Source organism: Mesoplodon densirostris, chromosome 7 (genome assembly GCF_025265405.1).
Source record: "Mesoplodon densirostris isolate mMesDen1 chromosome 7, mMesDen1 primary haplotype, whole genome shotgun sequence".
NCBI classification, from domain to species: Eukaryota; Metazoa; Chordata; class Mammalia; order Artiodactyla; family Ziphiidae; genus Mesoplodon; species Mesoplodon densirostris.
In genome coordinates, this window is record NC_082667.1 from 44,194,700 (window position 1) to 44,220,124 (window position 25,425).

General features: G+C 34.5%; 2 protein-coding genes across 4 annotated transcripts in view; one reads left to right on the top strand and one right to left on the bottom strand.

Moving 5' to 3' along the window:
- The window catches only part of CHORDC1 (cysteine and histidine rich domain containing 1), a 42,795-nt gene extending 19,226 nt beyond the window's left edge, over window positions 1–23,569 (top strand). Inside the window, exons 9-13 of one of the 3 annotated variants that reach the window (XR_009533042.1) lie at window positions 554–673; window positions 1,412–1,474; window positions 1,760–1,924; window positions 4,627–4,684; window positions 23,319–23,569. Coding sequence is in view for 1 of the 3 variants with exons in the window: in XM_060105358.1 (XP_059961341.1) it covers window positions 554–673; window positions 1,412–1,474; window positions 1,760–1,906 (330 nt within the window). In the remaining 2 variants the exon portion in view is untranslated. Of the gene's footprint in view, window positions 1–553; window positions 674–1,411; window positions 1,475–1,759; window positions 3,140–4,626; window positions 4,685–23,318 lie in introns of those variants that run through there. The other 2 variants (XR_009533043.1, XM_060105358.1) reach the window with 2 other exon arrangements.
- Window positions 21,722–25,425, bottom strand: part of NAALAD2 (N-acetylated alpha-linked acidic dipeptidase 2) — a 50,341-nt gene continuing 46,637 nt past the window's right edge. Inside the window, exon 19 of the mRNA XM_060105356.1 lies at window positions 21,722–23,426. Coding sequence (XP_059961339.1) covers window positions 23,237–23,426 — 190 coding nt within the window. The 3' untranslated portion in view covers window positions 21,722–23,236. The remainder of the gene's footprint in view (window positions 23,427–25,425) is intronic.

Sequence of the window (25,425 nt, forward strand, 5' to 3'; positions counted from 1 at the left end):
AGTATCTTGCAGTTTCCTGCATTAAATTACCCTCAGTTATGGAACAAATCACAATTTGTCTTTCAGATAGTTATTGTTATAGCAGTGTATCACTCATAGGTAATAATATTTTCATAATAGTAATCACAAGATTACTTACACAATTTCTCACCCTTTTTTGCATGTTATTATGAGAGGAAAGTATTCAATAACAACAACAGATAGTTATAACTAATCAATTATTTTTTTCCAAATTTCAATTTGTAGAAAATAAGTGGAAAGTTCTTACGCATGAGGTTAAGATGTTGTCTGGTTTATCCTGCTAAGCAAATGTGTTTTTCACTTCAGTCTTCAAAAGAGTGTTCTCAAATCATAAAACTATAAGATTCTTTGTATTTTATTTTATTGGTTTAACTTCTTGATGGGAGCTTTAGAAGTTGTTTGTGCTTAAAAGCATTAAGGGCTCAGTTTTGTGTGGTATTTTTGTTCTCAATTTAAATGGGTCAAATTACTCTTTTTAAGAGGTTAATTATGTGGCACTTTGTAAATTCATGAAGTTTCTCTTACATTACAGGGGAAAAAGGTTGTTCCTTGTAGACATGACTGGCATCAGACAGGGGGTGAAGTCACCATTTCAGTATATGCTAAAAATTCACTTCCGGAACTTAGTCAAGTAGTAGCAAACAGTACATTGGTAAGTACACTAAATATCTTTGAGTAAAAATTATACATTATTCTTAATGTCTAATAAAATATTGATCTTGTTTGAGCTGTTTTTAAGATCTTTTAATTTTCCCCATTTGAAAATTAGTTTGAAATTACTTTCACAGAAACTTTTTTTTTTTTTTTTTTTTTGTGGTACGCGGGCCTCTCACTGTTGTGGCCTCTCCCGTTGCGGAGCACAGGCTCCAGACACACAGGCTCAGCGGCCATGGCTCACGGATCCAGCCGCTCCGCGGCATGTGGGATCTTCCCAGACCGGGGCACGAACCCGTGTCCCCTGCATCGGCAGGCGGACCTTCAACCACTGCGCCACCAGGGAAGCCCCACAGAAACTATTTTAAGTGAAAGTTTCTGCATAGTAGTTATTTCTAAAGCATGGAGATACTGTAGTAGCTTAGAATATCAAATAATAATGGAACTTAATTCTCAATATGAAACTCCAAGTTAATTTTTCTTGGTTTTTTTTTTCAAATTAAAAAAGTACAATATTGGTAATTAATGGTTTTTTCAAATAAAAAAGTACAATATTGGTTTTTTAATGGTTTAAAAATGGTTAATGGTTTTTCCAAATAAAAAAAGTACAATATTAGTAATTCCTTAAAATAGCTTAAATGATTTTTATCAGTATCTTCTTATTTTTATAATCAGTGTTTTATATCATAAATCTATACTTTGGTTTTGATCAATTAATCAACTTTTTCTTTTTCAGTTAAATGTGCACATTGTATTTGAAGGAGAGAAGGAATTTCATCAAAATGTAAAATTGTGGGGTGTAAGTATTATGATTCCAGCAGAATTTTTTCTTAATTTTTAAAATACCATTGTAAATAATAAAAGACAGTACTTTAGTAAGCATTGATGCAAAGTAGATATATAACTTACTATTATTTCTTACCAAAAAGTTTAGGGATAGAAATGGCCTTAGAAGCTTGGAATTTTGACTGTTAGCAATAGGCATAGGCATAGACATGAAATCTTGTTTATCGTTTCAACCTACTTGCTTCTAAAACTAATAAAAGCAGCCAGGTGTACTGTAATTCTCTTTGATATGTTGCAGGTGATTGATGTAACGCGAAGTTATGTAACTATGACTGCAACAAAGATTGAAATTACCATGAGAAAAGCTGAACCTATGCAATGGGCAAGCCTTGAACTGCCTGCAGCCAAAAACCAGGAAAAGCAAAAAGAAGATACAACAGAATGAGTTGAGAAGGAAAAGAAAGTTATTGACTATTTCAGAATTCTTAATATGTGGTGAAGTAGTGGCTTGCTGCTGTACTCTTGTTTTCTTGTTGTTGTTGTTGTTGATGAATCTGGCATTTCAGGGTCTACAGTAGGTCCAAGCCAAAGTCAGTTTATCTTTTTGTGCCTCCCGTATCCATTTTGAGTTACCTAAGACTGATTATTCATTTCTCCTCACTAATAGAACTGTAGTTGTGTCTTATACTTGAAGCAGCTAGAAAATAGCTCACAACAGTTACAGCATTTCATAGTATATTATGTTAATCAGAGAAATGTAAAGAAACATTTGTTTTTACATTTCTTTCTTTTATCCTGTAATTAGTAAAGCAAGATGGAATGTCAAATTTTTAATTAGTTTATTCATGAGTTTGTGTTCCTATGATACTTGAAAATCTTTAAGGAAGAGATGAAGCTCTGCATTGCTTTTTCCACTCAGCAATTAACGTTTTGTGGGGGGATTAACTTGAGGTAGTGTAGTAAGTAGTAACGGGGAATATATGCATTGATTAACAAATTTCAATTCATTTACAACTAATTGGATTAAAAATTGCATCAATACCTATATAACTGACTAAGCAGTATGATTTAAGAGTATAAGAAACATTATAAATAGAGTATAAAGGTATCAATTTGGTTAGAAGTCACCATTTTATCAGACTAAGCAATAATGTTAAACATCTTTTTCCTGACTATTTATAAGGTCTTTGTATGGTGTTATGACTGAATTGTACCTAATTTAGAGCCTACACTCTCTTAGAATCTTTTATTAGTTACAAAGATCTGGCCTCCCTGATGGAAAAGTGTCTGTAAAGTTGTTGACTAAAAGGCTTATGGAAATACATCAGGGTATCAGAAAAGTAAATATTTAAGCTTTGCTTTATGACAGTTATTACATGTTAAATAAACAAAATAGCTTATTCTTTTGGAGTTTTTTTTTTAAGGCTTTCATGAGCAGCTTGACAATTCTAGGTGATACAATGTTGATTATATATTGTATTTGATTAAATATAGGTATCACAGAATTAGATTGTTTAGGCTAATTGAAGTCTTTAAAGGATAGTTACTTTTTGAGGCAGTGCAGAGCTCACAAAGAAAACTGATACTAAGACGTGTTATGAAAGCCGAAACTCTGGCAGAACTTAATACGTTTGGGTATGAATTATGTTTATATAGATTAAAATGATTATTTTCTTAAGCTCCTTGAGTGTTTTTCTTTTCTTGGTATTAATGGACTTCTTATACAGAAAAGTTTGCAGAAGTACAATTTTAGTTAATAGCATATCTCAGTCTACTACCCTTAACAGGTAACTATTAGATGTAGTTATATAATTCTTAAACGGTTTAGCTGCGTTAACGTATAAAGACAGAAAAATTGGCAGCCAGCTTTTCATGACACTAAAATACCATGGCAAGAAATTTTTGCAGTGAAGATTGGACTCAAATAGAGTATATGTTTCTAGTACTTGGGGTTGTATTTAAATTTTTTAAAGTTATCTTTCATAATTTTGGAACGTGGGTTCATTTGGAGACATGAAATCTTGTGTATTGTTTAGGGGAAGGATTGATAATTGATTTGATTTGAGGTAATGATTAGTAGACCCTTTTTTTTTTTTTTTTTTTTTTTGTGGTACGTGGGCCTCTCACTGCCGTGGCCTCTCCCATTGTGGAGCACAGGCTCCGGACGCGCAGGCTCAGTGGCCATGGCTCACGGGCCCAGCCGCTCCACAGCATGTGGGATCTTCCTGGACGGGGGCATGAAGCCATGTCCCCTGCATCGGCAGGCGGACTCTCAACCACTGCGCCACCAGGGAAGCCCTAGTAGACCCTTTTTTGATGATTCCTTCTTGAGGCTTTTTCCCCTGAGCAGTATCTTTATATGTTATGTGCCCGTGAACTATTTAAAGCAAGCATATTATTCACCTAAGAGTTAGTTACAAAGCACTGACCTTTTTATATATATGTGTGTGTATATATATATAATCTGTCAAAAAAATGATTATTAACTTTATTAAGTTGTTTCTCTAGAAATGCTTCATCTTTCTTAGCATTCATAGTAATTACTATAGCAAAGCAGTCAACTAATCTGACAGCTGACTCAACATGGGAAACATAAAATACCATTTTTCTTGCCTGGCACGTTTACTAGTATAAAGGAGAAAAGTGCTAAGAATTTGAACTTTTATTATTTTTTAGCCTCTTATTTTTGAGGTAATTTTAGATTTACGGAAGAGTTGCAAAAAAAGTACAGTTTTTTATATACTATATTAATCTTCCCTATACGTTAAAATCTTACATACCCGTAGAACATTTACAAAACTAAGAATTAGCCTTGGTACAATGCTGTTAACTAAAGTTGAACATTAATTTTGACCATTTGTTTTTAGTAGAACACGATTTAAAGAGGAACATTAATTTTGACCATTTGTTTTTAGTAGAACACGATTTAAAGAGTAGTTCTTGAGACCTAATATTTTGGTAGTGATTAAAGCCAGTAATTATGAGCCATTAAAAATATAAGTTGAAATCAACCTTTCATAGACATCTATAAGTCAGTGTTGTAACTTCTTGCTGTAACCATATATTGGCAAAGTACTGTAATGATCTATTTTATTAAAATTTATATTTTATGCCAGAGATTTTAATTCTTATTAAGTAAAACTTGTTGTGTTTGGTTTTCTTTAGACAGTTCAACCATCTAAGGGTGAAGAGAACCTTAAAGAGTTCTTGGAAATATTTTAAGGTGACTTTTGGTTATTGCTTTACCACCCCTTGCTTTAAAAAAAAAAAAAAAATCAGTCATTGCCCAACCCGAAAATGCATGTCATACATATACCCATATTAAATAAATTCACTTAAAAGTGGGAATTGCCTGGTGGTCCAATGGTTAGGGTTCTGTGCTTCCACTGCAAGGGGTCGGGGGGCCGGGGGGGAGGGGAGGGAAGCTTAGAAGCTTACTTAGGAGGTCTGTAACCTTTTTTTTTTTAATGGCTGGGTACTTTTAAGTTATCAGAATGTTAAAGGTTTTTGGTTTGTTTCATTGCAGATTATTTTGACCTGGCATTCATATTTTATACTTATTTTTGCCTATGTTATAATTCCATAGCCTCAATTATGGAATGCAAGCTAAGTCCAGCTTGTTTTTAAATTTTGTTAATAGGTGTTTCCTTTCATTTCTTTTGTTTGTTGGGTAGGTGGGAAGTTGTTTTTTTACCTGATTGCTTCTTTACTTCCCAAGTACAACTTAAACTCATCTGGAGTTGTTGCATGACTTGCTTATTTTATTTAAGTGTAGATAGAAACCTGCTGCTTTAAACATTTGGCATTATCTCTAAAATACTGGACTTGCAAAGGTTTTCTTGTGGGTTTTTTTTTTGCATAGTTATTTGATTTTAAGTTTTTATATAATTCTTAGTTGTGAAGAATTCCTTGAAAAACAGTTTTTCTAAAGAGCATGTTTTTATTAAATGCTAAATAATGCCTTTTCTTAGTTTTCCAATTTAGCAGGCCACGTTTAATGTCTACTGAAGTGAAATAAAACTTGCAGCCTTAAACATTTTTTTTGTTGCTTAAAGATTATGTGTCAAAATAATTTTATTTGTTAATCCTTTTTGACTAAGCAGATACAGTGTTCAAGTAATTCAGTCCTTAAATTATCTTTTTTAAGACTGCTAATAGAAGTAAGATTACTGATTAAGCCTGGGAGAGGGTAGTCTCCCTGAACCTGTAGTACTTTCCCCTCCTCCAAAAATGAGACTAGCTGAGTATATTAATGTTTTTGAAAACACTATGATTCTTTTCTTCATATTGCTCATTTCAGTTTATAGTTCCATATTTATTAATTATTTATATGATTAATTTGTTAATGTTCGTATACTCTTATAGACCACATACAACCTTGACTGTGTTTGGGCCAACAATTATGTCCCCATTTTCTAGTACAGTATTTGGCATGTTGGTTGGCACATGTAAATATAAAGACGTAGCACTTGTTATGGGCCTGTCACTGTTCTAAGGAGTTTTATGAATATGATCTTAATCCTCATTGACCTTAAACCTCATTAGGTAGGTTCTCTTGTTACAGTCAAGGAAACTGATTTACGGCACAAGTAACTTGCCCAGTGGCAAAACTAGTGAGTTGTGGAGGAGAGATTTCAAACTCAGGCACCTGGCTTTCTGTTCTGTGCTCTTAACTACTATTTTATGCTGCTTATGTCTGTCAGTTGAATTAGTGGGTTCCGTAAAACATTGGCACATAGCATGGAAAACTAGTAACACTGTGTTTAGTTACCAGGAACGAATTTACTTTCACATGTTTTGTTAGAATATAAATTTATAAAATAAAGTATGTAGTCCTTCTGTCTGTACAGTTTTGGTTATAATAATAGCTGGATTAAAAACGTATCATTTATGTTTTGACAACTCTTACGGTCTCTAGTTTCTCTAAACAGCTTCCAAAGAAATGTCAGAATCCTCAGTTCAAAAAAGTTTCCATTGCCATTTTGATAGTGATGTATTTTGTATATAGCTTGTAGATAGGAATTGGTATCTGTGTGTTGGATAAAATGTGTAATGAAACAGCATCAAACTTACCTTTGTTTTCCCCATTAATATGAGTGCTGGTTAAAGCAATCTTATGTCTGGAGCATAAGATATGCAGAGGAAGGACAGATAAGATTGTAAACATGGGGATAAATAACAAAGGATCATTTGAATTGTTGGCTTTCATCTTGTAGACCAGGCCATTGGTTATCAAAATACCACTTCTAGACCAGAGGTGTCAGCATCTTGAAATCTGTTAAAAATGCAAATTCTTGGTCCCCAACCTGTCAGACCTACTAAATCAGAAACTCTGGAGTGATATCCAAAAGTTTGCAGAAGAATTTCCATTTTATTCTGTTGTACGATAAGTTTCGGAAACACTAGCAGCGTGGAAATCTAATTAGGCTTGCATTCTTTTTTTCTTTTTATCAACTTAATTTCTTTTAAGTTAACTTTTTGTTTCAGAACAGTTTTGGATTTAAAGAAAAGTTGTGAAGATAGTACAGAGTTCCCATATATTCCACCCCCATTTTCCCCTATTTTTAATATATTGCATTAGTATGATACATTTGTTACAACTAATGAACTCATATTGATACATTATTATTAACAAAGTCCATACTTTATGCAGATTTCCTTAGTTTTTTACCTAATGTCTTTTTTCTGTTCCAGGATCCCATCCAGGACACCCCATTTCATTTAGTCATCATGTGTCTATCCTTGGTCTCTTCTTGATTTTGACAGTTTCTCAGACTCTCTTCAAAACCCTTAACAATTTTGAGAAATACTGGTCAGGTATTTTGTAGAATGTCTCCCAATTGGGATTTGTCTGGTGTTTTTCTTAGGATTAAATTTATGTGTTTTGAGAAAGAAAACCACAGGGATAAAGTGCCATTCTCATTAGTGGTGTCAAGGGTACGTACTGTCAACATGGCTTACCATTTTGATCTCCTGGCTAAGGTAGTGTTTGTCAATTTTTTAACTGTAAAGTTACTCTTTGTCCTGTCTTCTATCGTTTAGTTCCTTCTGTGTGCAGCCCACACTTAAAAAGGGGTGGGGGAGCTATGTAAATTATTTAGAATTTTTGTGTTGTGTGGAAGATTTGTTTCTTCTCCTGATTTATTTATTTATGTATTTATACCAGTGTAGACTCGCTTTTATACTTTGAATTATAATCCAGTGCTACTTTGTTTCTCAGATTGTCCCAGCTTTGGTTATTGTAGCCTTTCAGTTGGCTGTGTGTCCCTTTGTCATATCCTTGGCCTATCATTGTGGGTTTACTTTTGGTTTTGTTTTGGTGTTGTTCCTTAGCACTTTCTTACCTTCTGGCACTCCAGCATGCTCCAGGCAGTCATTTCTCCAAAGATTCTAGGTTCTTTTTATTGGAAAATGGTATTAGAAACCAATATCTGGATATTAGGTGTACTCATTGCTGACTTATCTTTGTGTCTAGGTACACTCAAGCTGATAGCAAGGAAATATGTGTGTATACTAACCTGTCTATACACATATCTATAAATATTTCTGTAAGTAACTTTTTATCTATAGTAAGGTGAACCTGAGTTCACACTTAGATCTCCAACGCTAGTCCGTTACCACACAGATCACTGCAGCCTCCTCCCCTAGCTTATGTGTAACTTCCCACTCCTACAGTAAAAACCTGGCTTCTGTCATCCACTATCCATTTACTTGTTCAGTTTCAGTATACATATACAGCAGTATCAGAATTTTTAACCTAATCTATAGGAAACAGATATATCAACTGGAGTAGTGCTTAGGTAGTTTGTTTTTGTTTTGTTTTGTTTTGTTTTGTTTTGTTTTTGCGGTACGTGGGCCTCTCACCGCTGTGGCCTCTCCTGCTGCAGAGCACAGGCTCCGGACGCGCAGGCCCAGCGGCCATGGCCCACGGGCCCAGCCGCTCCGCGGCATGTGGGATCCTCCCAGACCGGGGCACGAACCCGCGTCCCCTGCCTCGGCAGGTGGACTCTCAACCACTGCGCCACCAGGGAAGCCCACTTAGGTAGTTTTTTACCTGTAGTCTTAACATTTCTAGACTCCTACAGTCTCAGAGTTAGCTGAGCACCTTTTCCCCCTCACTTCTTTCTTTGAGTTTTTTTCATATATTTGTAATAAGGCTTGTATTTTATTTTAGAAAGATCATTGTAGGGAATTACCTGGCAGTCCAGTGGTTAGGATTGCACACTTCCACTGCACAGGGCCCAATTTTTTTTTTTTTTTTTTTTTTTTTTTTTTTCTTTTTGCGGTATGTGGGCCTCTCACTGTTGTGGCCTCTCCCGTTGCGGAGCACAGGCTCCGGATGCGCAGGCCCAGCGGCCATGGCTCACGGGCCCAGCCGCTCCACGGCATATGGGATCCTCCCAGACCGGGGCACGAACCCGTATCCCCTGCATCGGCAGGCGGACTCTTAACCACTTGCGCCACCAGGGAGGCCCCAGGGCCCAATTTTGATCACTGATCAGGGAAGTAGGATCCCCAGGCCACACGGCACAGCCAAAAATAAATAAAAATAAAATAATCATTATAATGAAAGGTGCAATTAGAAGTGTTTTAAAGAGGAAGACCCTTTAGGATGAGGGCATGAAATACACCAGAAGTAGTAGGAAGAGAAGAGGATAAATTAAGAGATTTACCTTGAACTCAAAGGAATTAGGGATTAGAGGGTGAAATCTCAAGGATGACTCGTAGATTTTGAAACAGAAGGAGCACCTAAACAAGATAGGGAATTTTGGAAGACATGATTTTTTACAGAGGACTCTTGAGTCCAAGGAATCTATAATGCCCAGGTAAAGTAGTCCAAGCTATTGGTAAGTTCTGACGCTTACAGTGAGGCCGTGTCTGACTCTCAGAATTTGGAAGTAATAAGTAAATAGGCGGTAATGTAAATATACCATTTAGCTAACTTTGAGAATACAAAGTTGATACTGTTCTGAACTTTGGAGAGCATCTTGCTTTAATCCAAAAGCAGTGACAATTCCTGTCCTTTGTATCATGCAGGAGTACACAGGCATTGAGATAAGTAAGCCTGAAAAAGTGTTGAGGCTTACATCCGGAATATGCAGAGTGTGCCACCTAAACCACCTGTAATGGGTCCCCTAGATGAAAGAAAAGTTCTTTACCAGAAGAATGCGGAAGGAAGGCTGGGTGGATGAAAAACAACATAAATTCACCACAGACCCTTGATTCTGTCAGTATGATCATTAAACAATTTTAGTGTTAGGCATAATATATTCTTATGATGGAGGAAAATGTAAAGATTATTTGTTAGAAATAAAATCCACAAATTTTAAATGATGCATTGGGCTTATTAGAGTTGATGGCTTCCTTATAATTACAATTGTTTGTAAAACTTTAAAAGGCTTCCAAATTATGAAAGCTGGATTCCGATAACAGACTGATCCCAGACTGGCCTGAAACCAAGTTGGACTGTTTTCGTTACCTTAATGATTCCTTCCAGCCTCCGCTTCCCTTGCCCATAATGCTACTTAAATTATCATTAAAAGGCTGAGTTGGACACAAAGGAGGGGAACCAGTTTAAGGAAGCAGAAAGCCAATGTCAGGATGATGAAAATCAGAATTGAAAGATACTTAGGTGGAATTCTTGTCCCATTTAAGTAGATGTATAGTAATAGGGCTTTATAATTCACTTGATCAGATTAAAATACTTCATAAATTCCGTTTGATCTAGGCTTAGGAATTTAGGAAGTACTAGTTACAAGTAATTCAGAACTGTAGACATAATAACTAATTTTTTATTCAATAGCTTGGCAATTCAAGTGTGCTAAGCACTTTGCTAAGTGCTTTTGATAGCTTTTCATTTTATCTTCAGAATACCCCCATGATTATATATTAGCCATATTTTATGGATAGAGAAACAGAGGCAAAGGAAGCTACATAACTTGCCTCAGGTCACAATAGGTAGCAGATGGCAAAAGGATTTTAAAATGAGGGCCTTCAACTTCAAAGTCCTGTTTAAACTCTCCACCATGACACTGAAGACATCTGAGTCACCATGCAAAACCTAAAATTGGAACTGCTATTTCTTTATTAGTGTTTAGTCTTTTCTTCCTTAGTATCAAGTGAGTGAATTATCGTGAAAAGGTAATGTGCTTTTAACTTTTGCAGTAGTTAATTGAGCCATTGACTTTCTTGATAAGGACCTCTACAGGGCTGATGGGCTATTGACAAGAATTAGGGATGGCTTCTGCGGGACTGCAAAAGGCCCATGGCAATGAAGGCAGGCAGTTTGTTCTAAAGGCTTGTGCATATAAATAACCTTGGACTTACTATCATTTGGAATCTGGAACAGTTTTCTACATCTGTGTTCTTAGATGTTGATGATTGGAAGACAATGTACATAGGCAAATAACATGTCACTGTAATGGGGTGAAAGAAGCAATGCATTAAAATTAAGTATTAGTGCATTAGGCAAACAAATTCACTCTTAACCTAGTTTTACATGATTGAAGTTTTCATTTGTGAAAAGTTAGGGAAGATGTCCCCATCAAAGTACAAGGAAAGACACTTAAACCTAAGCTCTAGAGTGTTTTAATGAATCAAGAACCACATGTAAAATTATTATGTTATAAATTATAGGACACTTCTTCCAAAGAGAGATATGTAGCCTGCATGGGTGATCTTTTTATATATTATTATGCTTTGCCAGGTATCTTGATGCTAGTTGAGGTTAGGTTTCTTAGTATTTTTTTCTCCCAAAGGAATTGTTCTGAGTTGGTAGGTGTGAAATTTACATATTTTATTAATGTTTTTGGTAAGATATAAAAGCTTGTGAGCATCTTCAATTATTATAGCCATCCCTTTGCTTAATTATTTCATTTCATTCAAGAAAACATTTTTAGCTACTTCGTATGTGCTGGGGATAATTACCAAATACACTGTGGCCTCTGCTTCCAAAGAAGATTCCAGCAAGGAAAGCAAAAGGTCATCAAATAAAAACTATGCTAAAGATCAACCTGTAAAGAGTTGCTGTGAGAGCATGTTTGGTAGATTTTATACATGGAATTTTGGAGGGGTAGACACTAGAGTCCTGAAAAAAAAATGGGTAGGAGTTAACCAAATAGGAGGGGGGATGGAGAAAGACAAGGATGTGAAAAGAACTAGAGTTGAGAGATGACAATGGCCTCTTAAGAAAACTCTTGTTAGTCTGCTTAGCCCCAGAGCTTTCTATCTTGCCCTCGCCCCTAAGCAAACATCTCAGCCTTGGTTTTAGGTTCCTCTAGATTCCAGTACATCGTGGTAGTTCATACAGCCATCAGAAACTCTGCTGATAATTCCCGTTAAAGTGCCTTAGTCTAGGACGAATCTGACCTTTAGCTCATGCCTAGAATTGGCAAATGTCCCCAAGGAAGTAAACAGTTGTTGCTCTCAGCAGTATTTGGAGACTTTTAGTACATTTAGTTTTCATTGCTTCTACAGTTTTTTGATATCTCTAAAAATATTGTGCATTTAATACATTTTTTTTTAGTAGCTGGAACTGGAGTGATTGCCTGCCAGTACCTACTATATCATTCCTGGGAGTGTGGAAGTCCCTATTGAAAATCTGTAAATAGAGTGTAGCATGATCCCATTTAGGAAGATCATTCTGGCTGAAGTTACTATGATTGTGATCCAACAGGGGAAAGGAAGTTGGGTGATTTGAAAGGAAGTTTTTACATCATTTAAGTGAAAGATATTGTTGGCGTGAATTTAGAATAATCACACTTGGGATTGAAAGAAGTGGATGAATACAGACTTACTAAAAAGAGAGGAAACAGAGCAAATGACTCACTAAAGTTAAAAAGCAATGACAATACAAAGACTAAAATCCGTTACAGTGTGGTAATTATTTCTCACGTTACTGTTTTACCAAACTCATTTCTGTACTTCAAAAGTCAGGATTGGAGGAGAATTATTTTCTTGTATCTCATCTCCATATCTAAACTTGAAAGTTGGAAGGTCAATTGATAGTTTTGAAATTCTGAGCTAATATGAAAAATATTAAAATAGCCCATGTATGCATCTGTAAATGAGTGTTGTTTGTATCCTTAGAAGAGAAGAACTATTAAATTACAAAGATACAAAAAGAGGTTTGTATTTTTGAACTTTATTGCATCCCAGAGCTTTGTGTACTTTTTTCTCTTCAAAGTTAAAACAGCCTTACTGTAGTTTTTATTATAAGAGGAATATATTCCAATGTAAGAAATTAAAGCAATACAGAAAAGTACAAAGATTAAAAGTCCACCACCCCAGTGTAATAAGTACTGCTGATACTTGTGTGATATCTGTACATTCAGTTTTATCAACATATTTTTTTCCAACTCAACAATAACTCATGGACAACTTACCAAAAAATGAAAAATGTTTATCAGTTTATCAGCTTTATGACTATTATACCATAAGTTAAGCAGTTTCCCATTGATGAATATTTAGTTTACTTTTTTACTATGATAAAATGTTGCAGTAAGTATCTTTGTCACAAATATTGGCATTCTTTCCAATTTTCTCTAGAATAATTTTTTAGAATTTAACGTATATGCCTATATTCCATTTCACATGCTTTTTATTAGTTTTATATTACTCAATATAAGCAACATGTTTAGATTTTTTAAATCATCAAACTATTGCATTATAATAGAAATTTATGGCTTATTTAAATTTGATTTTAAAAGTCAGCAACAGGGAATTCTCTCACGGTCCAGTGGTTAGGACTCAGTGGTTTCACTGCCATGGCCTGGGTTCAACCTTTGGTCCTGGTCGAGGGAACTAAGGTCCCCCAAGCTGCGCTGCACAGCCAAAACAAAATGTCAGTAATAAAACAGGCAAAACATTTGTCTCTAGCAAAATATTTCTTTGCTATTTCACAAGTATCCTTATGAGAAATAATCTCTTACTCAGGATATGGACCAAGGAATAGGGTATGCTTAGGGGAAAAAAAGGTTTATTTTATTTTTTTCTTTTTGGGGGGATGATTCTTTGAGCTGGGAGATGGATAAATGGGAGTTTATTGTATGTTCTCTATGTGTAAGTTTGATGCTTAATGAGACTTGAGGTGCTGTTCTGGGTGTACAGGACTCAATCTCTTCTAGAGTTTTTTTGTTTTGGTTTTGGTTTTAATATATCTGATATGTAATCTGTAGATTTAAAGTGGAAAACGTTAATTAGATACATTTATATATTGTAATATGATTGCCATTGTGGTGATAATTAGCACCTCTATCACCTTACATAGTTATCCTTTTGGTAGTTGGAATAAGTTCTCTTAACAAGCTTAATGATTGTAACACGATACTATTGTCTGTACTCCCTGTACTGTGCATTATATCGCTAGAGCTTTTTTACTACTTATTGTAAATTTGTACCCTAAACAACATTAATCTTGTCCCCCACCCCTTAGCCCTTGCTAACCACCATCTTATTCTGTTTCTGCAAGTTTGAATTTTTAAAATTCCAAATATAAGCAATATCATACAATACTTGTTTTCTGTCTGACTTAATCTCACTTAGCAAAATGTGCTGAGGCCATCCATGTTTTCACAAATGGCAGAATACCCTCCTTTCTTCGTGGCTGAGTAATATTCCACTATATATGTACCATATTCTCGTTATTCAACCATTGACAGACACTAAGTTTTTTTCCACATCTTGGCTATTATAATGCAGCCATGAATATTGGGGTTCACATTTTTTTTGAGTTAGTGGTTTCATTTTCTTCTGGTAAATAACCCAGAAGTGGAATTGCTGGATCATGTGGTAGTTCTGTCTTTAATTTTTTGAGGAACTTCCACACCGTTTTCGATAGTGGCTGTGCCAGTTTATGTTCCTACTGATAGTGTACCAAGGGTTCCCTTTTCTCCACATTCTCACCGGCACTTCTTATCTCTTTTCTTTCTGATGATAACCATTTTAACAGGTATGAGATGATAGCACACTGTGGTTTTAAGTTGCATTTCCCTGATGATTAGCGATATTGAGCATCTTTTCATGTACGTGTTGGCCATCTGTATGTCTTTGGAAAAATGTCTTTTATGTCTTCTGCCCATTTTTTAATCAAATTATTTGCGTTTTTGTTTCTGACTTCTCTATATATTTTGGATATTAACCCCTTATTATATATGTGATTTGCAAAAAGTTTCTCCCATTCTGTAGGTTGCCTTTTCATTTTGTTGTTTCTTTTGCTGTGCAAAAGCTTTTAAATTTGATGTAGTCCCATTTGTTGATTTTTGCTTGTGTTGTTATATCCAAAGAAATCATTACTACCACCAGTGTTGAGTTTCTTCCCTATGTTTTCTTCTAAGAATTTTAAAGTATCAGGTCTTATGTTTAAATTTTTAATATATTTCAAGTTAATTTTTTTGAGTGGTGTAAGATAACGGTCCATTCTCATTGCTCTGCATGTGTTTATCCAGTTTTCCCAACACAATTTGTTAAAGAGACTATTCCTTTCCCCACTGGGTGCACTTGACTCCCTTATCCAGTATTACTTGACCATATAAGCAGAGGTTTAATTCTAGGCCCTCTAATGTGCTCCACTGGTCTATGTGTCTATTTTTGTGCCAGTATAATACTTTTTAAAAAAATTGAAGTATAGTTCATGTACAATATTATATGTTTCAGGAGTACGACATACTGATTCACAATTTTTAAAGGTTATATTCCATTTATAATTATAAAATATTGGCTATAGTCCCTGTGTTGTACAATATATCATTGTAGGTTATATATTTTATACAGAGTAGTTTTTAGTTCTTAATCTCCTACACCTATTTTGCCCCTTCCCCCTCCTCACTGGTAACTACTAGTTTGTTCTGTATACCTGTGTGACTGTTTCTTTTTAGTTATGTTCACTAGTTCATTTTATTGTTATTTATTTGTTTTTTAATTGAAAGGAACATTCTTTAAATTCTATAGAACTTTACAGTTTTCAAAAGTTTCACACATGATTTCATATAATCCCATAAAAACCCTTTTTTTAAATCACCTACCCCTGTATTGCCCCCCCCCTTCCCTCTCTGCACTGGTAAACACTAGTTTATTTTCTGTATCTGTGAGTCTGTTTCTTTTTTTTTATTATTCATTAATTTGTTGTATTTTTAGTTTCCACATATATGTGATATTGTACAGTATTTGTCTTTCTCTGACTTATTTCACTTAACATAATACCCTCCAAGACCATCCATGTTATTGCAGATGGCAAAATTTTCTTTTTTATGGCTGAGTAGTATTCCATTGTGTATATCTGTGTCTGTGTGTGTGTCTGTGTGTGTGTGTGTACCACATCATCTTCATCCATACATCTGCTGATGGACACTTAGGTTGCTTCCATATCTTGGCAATGGTAAATAATGCTATGAATATTGAGGTGCATGTATATTTTCAAATTATGGTTTTCTCTGGATATATGCCCAAGAGTGGTATTGCTGGATCATATGATGGTTCTGTTTTTGCTTTTTAAGGAACCCCCCCATACTTTCTCCAAAATGGTTGTACGAATTTACATTCCCTCAACAGTGTACAGGGTTCCCTTTTCTCCACATCTTCATGAACATTTGTTATTTGTATTCTTTTTGATGATAGCAATTCTGATAGGTCTGAGGTGATATCTTACTGTGGTTTTAATTTGCATTTCTCTGATGATTAATGATGTTGAGCATCTTTTCATGTGCCTGTTGACCATCTGTATATCTGCTTTGGAAAAATGTCTATTCAGGTCTTCTGCCCAGTTTTTAATCAGGTTGTTTTTTTGATGTTGAGCTTTATGAGTTGTTTATATATTTTGGATCATATCATTTGCAAATACTTTCTCTCATTCACTAGGTTGCTTTTCATTTTCTTGATGGCTTCCTTTACTGTGCAAAAGCTTTTAAGTTTAATTAGGTCCCATCTGTTTACTTTTGCTTTTATTTCCTTTGCTTTAGGAGACAGATCCAAAATAATACTGCTATGATTTATGTCAGAGAGGGTTCTGCCTATGTTTTCCTCTAGGAGTTTTATGATTTTCTGTCTTATATGTAGGCCTTTAATCCATTTTGAGTTTAACTTTGTATGTGATGTTAGTGTTCTAATTTTATTCTTTTACATGTAGCTGTCCAGTTTTCCCAGCACCACTTATTGAAGAGACTGTCTTTTCTCCATTGTATATTCTTGCTTCCTTTGTCATACATTAATTGACCATAAGTACATGGGTTTATTTCTAGGCTTTCCATCCTGTTCCATTGATCAATGTATCTGTTTTTATGCCAGTACCATATTATTTTGATTACTGTAGCTTTGTAGTATAGTTTGAAGCCAGGGAGTGTGATTCCTCCAGCTCTGTTCTTTCTCCAGATTATTTTGGCTATTCAAGATCTTTTGTGTGTCCATAGAAACTTTAAAATTTTCTTTTCTAGTTCTGTGAAAAATGCCCATGGTATTTTGATAGGGATTACATTGAGTCTGTCAATTGCCTTCAGTATTATGGTCATTTTAACAATATGGATTCTTCCAATCCATGAACATGGTATATCTTTCCATTTGTTTGTGTCATCTTCAATTTTTTTCATCAGTGTCTTACAGTTTTCAAAGTATAGGTGTTTTGCCTCCTTAAGTAGACCTCTAGGTATTTTCTTTTTGATATGATAGTAAATGGGATTGTTTTCTTAAATTCTTTTTCTGACCTTTTGTTGTTAGTGTATAGAAATGCAACAGATTTCTGTATATTAATTTTATATCCTTCAATTTTACTGAATTCATTGATGAGCTCTAGTAGTTTTCTGGTAGCATCTTTAGGATTTTCTACGTAGAGTATCAGGTCATCTGCAAATAGTGACAGTTTTACTACTTCTTTTCCAATTTGGATTCCTTTTATTTCTTTTCCTTCTCTGGCTACTGTGGGGAGGACTTCCAAAACTCTGTTGAATAAAAGTGGTGAGAGTGGGCATCCTTGTCTTATTTCTGATCTTAGAGGAAATGCTTTCAGATTTTCATCATTAAATATGATGTTACCTGTGGGCTTGTCATATATGGCCTTTATTATGTTGAGGTTTGTTCCCTTTATGTCCATTTCTGGAGAGTTTTTATATTAAATGGATGCTTAATTTTGTAAAGCTTTTTCTGCATCTGTTGATATGGTTTTTACCCTTCAGTTTGTTAATGTATATTACATAGATTGATTTGCAGATATTGAAAAATCCGTGCATCCCTGGGATAAATCCCACTTGATCATGGTGCATGATCCTTTTAATGTATTGTTGGATTTGGTTTGATTACATTTTATTGAGGATTTTTGCATCTGTGTTTATCAGTGGTATTGGCCTGTAATTTTCTTTTATTGTGGTGTCTGTTTTTGTTATCAGGATGATGCTGGCCTTGTAGAATGAGTTCACAAATGTTCCTCTGTAGTTTTTAGTATAGTTTGAGAAGAATAGGTGTTAACTCTTCTCTAAATGTTTGGTAGCATTCACCTGTGAAGCCTTCTGGTTTTGACTTTTGTTTTCTGATAGTTTTTATTACTGTTCTGCTTTCATTGCTGGTAATTGGTCTGTTCATATTTTCTGTTTCTTCCTGGTTCAATCATGGGAGATCATACATTTCTAGGAATCTTGCATTTTCTTCTAGATTGTCCATTTTATGGGTGTATAGCTGTTCATTGTAGTCTCTTATGATCCTTTGTATTTCCTTGGTGTCTCTTATAACTTTCATGTCTGATTTTATTGATTTGGCCCTCTCTTTTCTTTCTTGATGAGTCAGGCTAAAGGTTTATCAGTTTTGCTTATCTCTTCTAAAAACCAGCTCTTAACTTCATTGATCTATTCTATTTTTAGTTTCTAGTTTACTTATTTCTGTTCTGATATTTATGATTTATTTCCTTCTACTAACTTTGGGGTTTTGTTTTTCTTTTTCTACCTCCTTTAGGTGTATGGTTATATTGTTTATTGTAATACACTTTTAGTACTATAGCTTTGTAATATAGTTTGAAATCAGGAAGTATGATACCACGAGCTTGGTTCTTTTTCCTCAGAATTGCTTTTGCTATTTGGGGTCTTTTGTGGGTCCATACAGATTAGAGGATTGTTTTCTACTCTGAAGAATGCCATTGGTGTTTTGATGGGAATTGTGTTGAATCTATAGATGGCTTTGGATAGTATGGACATTTTGACAATATTACTTATTCTGATCCATAAACACACGCTATCTTTCCATTTATTACTTTTGTTTTCAGTTTCTTTCAGCAATAATCTTTCACTTCCTTGGTTAAACTTATTCCTAAGTATTTTATTGTTTTTGATGCTATTGTGATTGGGATAGTTTTATTTCCTTTTCAGATGTTTCATTCTTAGCGTATAGAAATGTAATTGATTTCTGTATATTGATTTTTGTCTCCTTCAATTTTACTGAAATCATTAATTGGTTCAAACAGTTTTTTTTTTTTTTGGTTGAGTCTTTGGGATCTTCTATATATGAAATTGTAGCATCTACAAATATCAACACTTAGTTCTTCATTCTGTATTTGGATGCCTTTTGTTTGTCTTGCTCAGGTACTCTATATTGAGCAATTTAGTACTTCAGTACTGTATTTAATAAGAATGATAAAAGTGGGCATCCTTGTCTTGTTCCTGATCTTAGAGGAATAGCTTTCAATTTTTATCCATTGAGTATCACGTTAACTGTAGGTTTGTTACATATGGCCTTTATTATGTTGTGGTATGTTCCTCTATACCCAGTCTGCCTAGCATTTTTTAATCATGAAAGGATGTTGTATTTTATCAAATGCTTTTTTGCATCAACTGAGATGATTATGTAATTTTTATCTTTCATTAATGTGATGATATATTACATTTATTGATTTACATGTTGAACCATCTTTGCATCAAACTGATAAATCCCATTTGGTCATGATGTATAACCCTTTTTGTGTGTTCTTAAATTCAGTTTGCTAAGATTTTGTTGAAAAATTTGCAGCTACATTCATCAGAGATATTAGTCTATTGTTTTCTTAAAGTATCCTTATCTGGCTTCAGAATCAGGGTAATGCTGGCCTCATAAAATGACTTTGGAAGTATTTCCTCCTCAGGTTTTTGCAAGAGTTTGAGAAGGACTGTTGTTAATTCTCTTTTGAATGTTTGGTAGAATTTGCCAGTGAAGCCATCTGGTCCTGAGGTTTTCTGTGTTGCGCGGTTTTTGATTACTGATTCAATCTCTTTGCTCATTAATGGTCTGTTCAGAATTTGTTTGTCCTGATTCAGTCTTGGTAGTTTGTGTTTATAGAAGTTTATGCATTTCTTCTAGGTTATCTCGTTGGCATATAATTGTTCATAATAGTCTCATATGTCTTCTGTATTTCTGTAGTATTTGTATCTCTGTAGTGTCTTCTTTTTCATTTCTAATTTTGAGTCTTCTCTCTTTTTTTCTTAGTCTGGTTAAAGGTTTGTCAATTTTGTTTATCTTTTGAAGAGCCAGCTTTAATTTTGTTAATTGTTTTTTTCCTCCCTGGTCTCTATTCATGTATTTCCACTTTGATCCTCCTGCTTTCTTTTTCTAGTTCCCTGAGGTGTAAAAGTTAGGGGGATTTTTTTTTTTTTGAGATGTTTCTGTATTTCTCAATATATGAATTTATTGCTATAAACTTTCATCTCAGAGCTGCTTTTCCTTTATTCCATAAGATTTGATAGGTTGTATTTCCATTTTCATTTGTTTTGAGATAATTTTTTAATTTCCCTTTTTTCCCTCTGACTCATTGTTTAGGAGTGTCTTGTTTACTTTCCACATATTTGTAGATTTTCCAGCTTTCCTTATTGTTGATTTCTAGTTTCATAGATTGTTATCTGAAAAGATAGTTGGTGTGATTTCAGTATTCTTATTTGTTGAGATGTGTTGTTTTCATTTCTTCTCATCATGATTTATACTAGATAATGTTCTGTGTGTACTTGAGAAGTATGTATATTCTGCTACTTTTGGATATGGCTGTTAAGGTCATTTGTTATACAGTATAGTCAAATTCCAACATTTCTTATTGATTTGATGCCTGGATGATCAGTGGTCATTGCTGGCAGTCGGATATTGAAATTCTCTACTATTATTGCATTATTGCCTATCTCTCCCTTTTGATCTATTAGAATTTGCTTAATATATTTCAGTGTGCCAATGTTGGGTGTGTATATATTTATGATTGTTGTATGTTCTGGATATATTGACCTTTTTATCATTATATAATGACCTTTTGTCTCTTATCATTTTTGGCATTAAGTCTGTTTTGTCTGGCTATACCTGCTTTCTTTTGGTTTCCAGTTGCACGGAATATCCTCATCCACTCACATCTTCACCCTGAGCTTATGTGTATCTCTAGAGCTGAAATTATATAGTTAGGTCTTTTTAATCCATCCAGCCACTCTGTGCCTTTGATTAGTGAATTGAGTTTATTTCTATTTAGAGTGATTACTGATATGTAAGGACTTACTACTGCCATCTTATCATTTGTCTACTGGTTGTTTTATATCTCCTTTCTTTGCTTTTCCCTCTGTTTCTGTCTACCTTTGTAAAGTGGTGATTTTCCACGGTGATTTGCACAGTCTCCCTTTTTTTTATGTTTCATGACTACTCTAGATTTTTGCTATGTGGTTACCAAGCGTGAACATCTTAGAGATAAAATAATCCTACAGGAAAAAGACTGAAAAAGTAGTTCAAACACATTCTGTGTGTTGAACTTGTGGTAGTACATATTCTCTAATGTCCTGAGTTTATTACAGTGCATACCACATAATCATTGTTCTGTTCAAATGATCAATTGTTGATTAAAGATGATAAAAACAAAATAACTTACCAATTAAAGTAAACAATAAGTTGAAAAGGTTACTGTTTTTCTCTAAACCCATATTTCTAACCATACATGCTATTTTAGCAATAAATATCTTCTGGAAAGCTGCCGGTAGGAAAAACATAAAAGAGATTTATAAATTTTTGTATTTTGTCCCCTTTAGAAATGATATAATAGAGTTAGATGGAACCTTAACAATCCTTACTCTTGAAGAAACTGATGCCCAAAATTATGTAGTGATTTACTCAGTTGGGACAGTAGAAAACCCAATATTGTCTCTACAAGACAATGCTTTAAGTCAAAAGTTAAAATACAGTTACTCCTCTATCCTAAAATAAAGTCTTATGTTAAGGTAATATATAGTATGGTAGAAAATTAAATTCATAGATTTGCTAAAACAAACTTTTCACAGAAGTCTAATTTAATATGCTTTATACATTTATTTATACTTCATGAGTAATATCTTTTATTGCCCTTTAAAGCTTCTTATTGTAGTTAATGTGCCTGCCTATGAGGGCTCATTTTTTTTGATTCTCAACTCTTTTTGGCAAAGTAATTAAACAACTAAGCTTTTTGAAGCTTTCATCTCAGATTACCCACAATTCTGAATCATTAGGCTCTGCATGAAAGTTTTCACATGCTGATATACTTCTGTTCAAGAGGAGTCAGAGTATGAAGATTTGTGGCAACTACAGTAGACCTGTGAACAACACAGGTTTCAACTGCATAGGTCCATTTATCCACAGATTTTTTTCCACTAAATATGTACTACAGCACTACATGATCCATGGTTGGCTGAATCCATGCATGCAGAAGCAAGGATATGGAGAGGCCAACTGTCAAGTTACACATGGATTTTCAACTGCACAGAGGGTCAGCACCCCTAACCCCCATGTTGTTCAAGGGTCAACTGTTTTCACCTATCAGATATATATTATTCAGTAGAGTTGAAGTTATCAAAAGTATAGCTATTACTCACTTTTCCTTACCATTTATACTCCATGATGGTTTCACAAGAGAAGGTGTGCTATTCCAGTCTCCTTGCCAGACATTTTTTTTCTTGTTAATCAAATTTATTTATGAGGTATCATTGTTAACACATTTTAAGTTTACTGTTAGATGAAGTTTGACAATTGTATATTCCTGTGTAACCATCATCCAGATCATGATACAGAAAACTCCCATCATCCCAGAAACTTTCCTCTTTGTAGCAGATTTCCTCCCTGCCTGCCCCTTACTTGACCCAAGCAATCACTGATCTAACTCCTAATACCATAGATTAGTTTTGCTTCTTCATATAAATTGAATCTCATACTAGGCATTCTTTTGTGTCTGGCTTCTTTCCCTCAACAATGTCTGCCAATAATATTACATGTATTGGCAGTTATTTCATTTTCATTGCTGAGTAGTATTCCATTGTGAATATACCACAATTTATCCATTCATTTATTGATGGGCATTTGCATTATTTACACATTAAGCTGCGATGAACATGCAACAGTCTTTTGGTGATCATGTTTTTGCTTTTCCTTAGTAAATACCTAGAAGTAGAATTTTAGAGCTATAATATAAGTATATATTTAACTTTATAAGAAAGTGCCAGACTGTTTTCCGAAATGCTTGTACTGTTTTACTTTCTGGCCACCAATGTCTGAAGAGTTCAAGTTCCTTGCCATATTTTATTTTATGGAATTTTCAATTACTTTATCTCTTTCTCCATATGACTAGAGGTTTTTTGGTTTGTTTTATTGGATTAGCACTTTGATGATGAAGTTATGAATTTTCAAAGAGCCAAAAATCTCTTTGAAGATGAACAAGGTAGAAGTCTAAAGTCAAAACATAACATGAAAAGCAAGATTTTAGCATGCTCTGGCTTCATGTGTTATCAGAAAGAAAGAAGGATTTTATCCTCAGACTTTTAATGTCAGCTAGTTGGCTGAGACCTTACTATAACAACTCTTTCAGAGTCCCTGCTGCTGCTTGAATTGTAAAGGATGCAATTGAAATGTGTTTCTTTACTTCTTTCCAGGCTGAACGAGGATCTGCTTTATTTTCAATATCAAATATAGCATCAAAGATGCCAGGAAATGATTCGCCAGCATATTTGTTGTGGCTGCTTGGAGCAAAGATGATGTGCCTTGTAGAAAAAAACAAAGAGGACAGGTTGAACTGAAGTGTATACATATATTACATTTTATATGCTTTTTCTTTATTCATTCTGCTTTGTTAGACCATATCTTACTAAGTATTCTGTGTCTACTCCTGGCATTTACTTTTGTTACTCCAAAATAAAAACATATATAATTGGTTTGAGATCCTTAGTTAATGGTATAATTTTAAGCAAAGAAAGGAGTTGATAAGACACATCTTGTGAATCATATGTTGCCAACCCATGCAGTTGGAAGTAAGTAGATTCCTTCCTGTAAGTTATGGGCATTAGTTGTCTAACTGCCTAGACATCCACAAACTGACATCCATGAAGCATGGATAATTTATGGATATGTTTAATAAGAGATTAAAAAAATAATTACCGCTGTATTTATTGCCTTTTTTAGAGATTCAACAAGAATGACAGTTGTTCCCAGTACTGTTCAGACATTAAAAAGCAATAATTAAAGAAGCTTGTATTACAAAAATATCACAAGTGGTAAGGATAATAAAGCCCATTCCACAAAGGTAAAATGGCTATATATGGGTTGCCCACAAAGACACTTTTTTGATCTAGAAGGAAAGTTTGCAGTTGATTTCCTACTTCACCTCATAAGTAGCTCAAGAGATCAAGTTACTTCTCTCCACAGTGTGTGGAACTCTGCCTTCCACAAATGTACATATTTTATTAAACACTCTTATCAGGAATTAGGCCCAACAGTCAAATCCTAGAGCTGCTTCAAGCTGTAAATCTACTGTAGGACACAATATGGAACTCTATGTAAAGTCACTATATTAATGATCAAAGAGAAATTTATAATGTAATCATTTAGATTTCCCAAAGTACATCAGAATTTATTGCTCTTGACTTTTAAATTTTAGTATGGCCTCAAATGGATCTTTCTTATTAAAACAGGTATATGTGCTAAACTGTTTATAAACATTAGTATTCTGACATATATAAGCTGAGATTAGAGATACAGGTCATAGGTATTCCTTACTATACATGCCGTCTTCTGGAGAATTGTAAAGGGAGAGTATAGTACAATATTATTGATACAGTAATCAAGTAAACCTGATGAAATTGTAAATGGGGTGTTTTCCTAATTTCTTTCTGATCATTAGTGTGTAGAAATGCCATAGATCCCTGTATATTGCTTATGTGTCCTACAGCTTTACTGAATTAATTTATTCTAATAGTTTTTTTTGTGGAATCATTAGGATTTTCTACATATAGTACCATGTCATCTGCAATAGTGACAGTTTTACTTCTTCCTGGTTTGGTTGTCTTTGATTTACTTGTCCTAATTGCTGTGGCTAGGACTTCCAGTACTAAGTTGAATAAAAGTGGTGAGAGTAGGCATACTTGTCTTGTTCCTGATCTTAAAGGAAATGTTTTGGGTTTTTCACCATTCAGCATGATGGCAGCTGTGGGTCTGTCATATATGGCCTATGTTATGTTGAGATACACTGCCTCTGTATCCAGTTTGTTGAGACTTTTTTTTTTTTTAATTCACTCTGCAGCATGTGGGATCTTAGTTCCCCAACCAGGGATCGAACCCATGCCCCCTGCAGTAGGAACACGGAGTCTTAACCACTGGACCACCAGGGAAGTCCCGTTGAAACTTTTTATCATAAGTGGATGTTGAATTTTGCCAGATGTTTTTTCTCTATTGAGATGATTATATGATTTTTATTCACTTTGGTTGGGAATTTTCTTCTTTCAGCACTTTGAATACATCATGCCACAGCCTTCTGGCCTGATAAATTTCTGCTGGAATATCTGCTAATGGTCTCAAGAGGATTCTCTTGTTCATAAGTTGTTTTTCTCTTACTGCTTTTAAGATTCTCTCCTTATTTCTACCTTCCTTGCCATTTTAATTATAATTTGTCTTAGATGGGTATCTTTTGGTTCATCTTACTTGGAATTGTCTCAGCTTCCTGGATCTGGGTGTCTGTTTCCTTACCCATGTTGGGGAAGTTTTCAG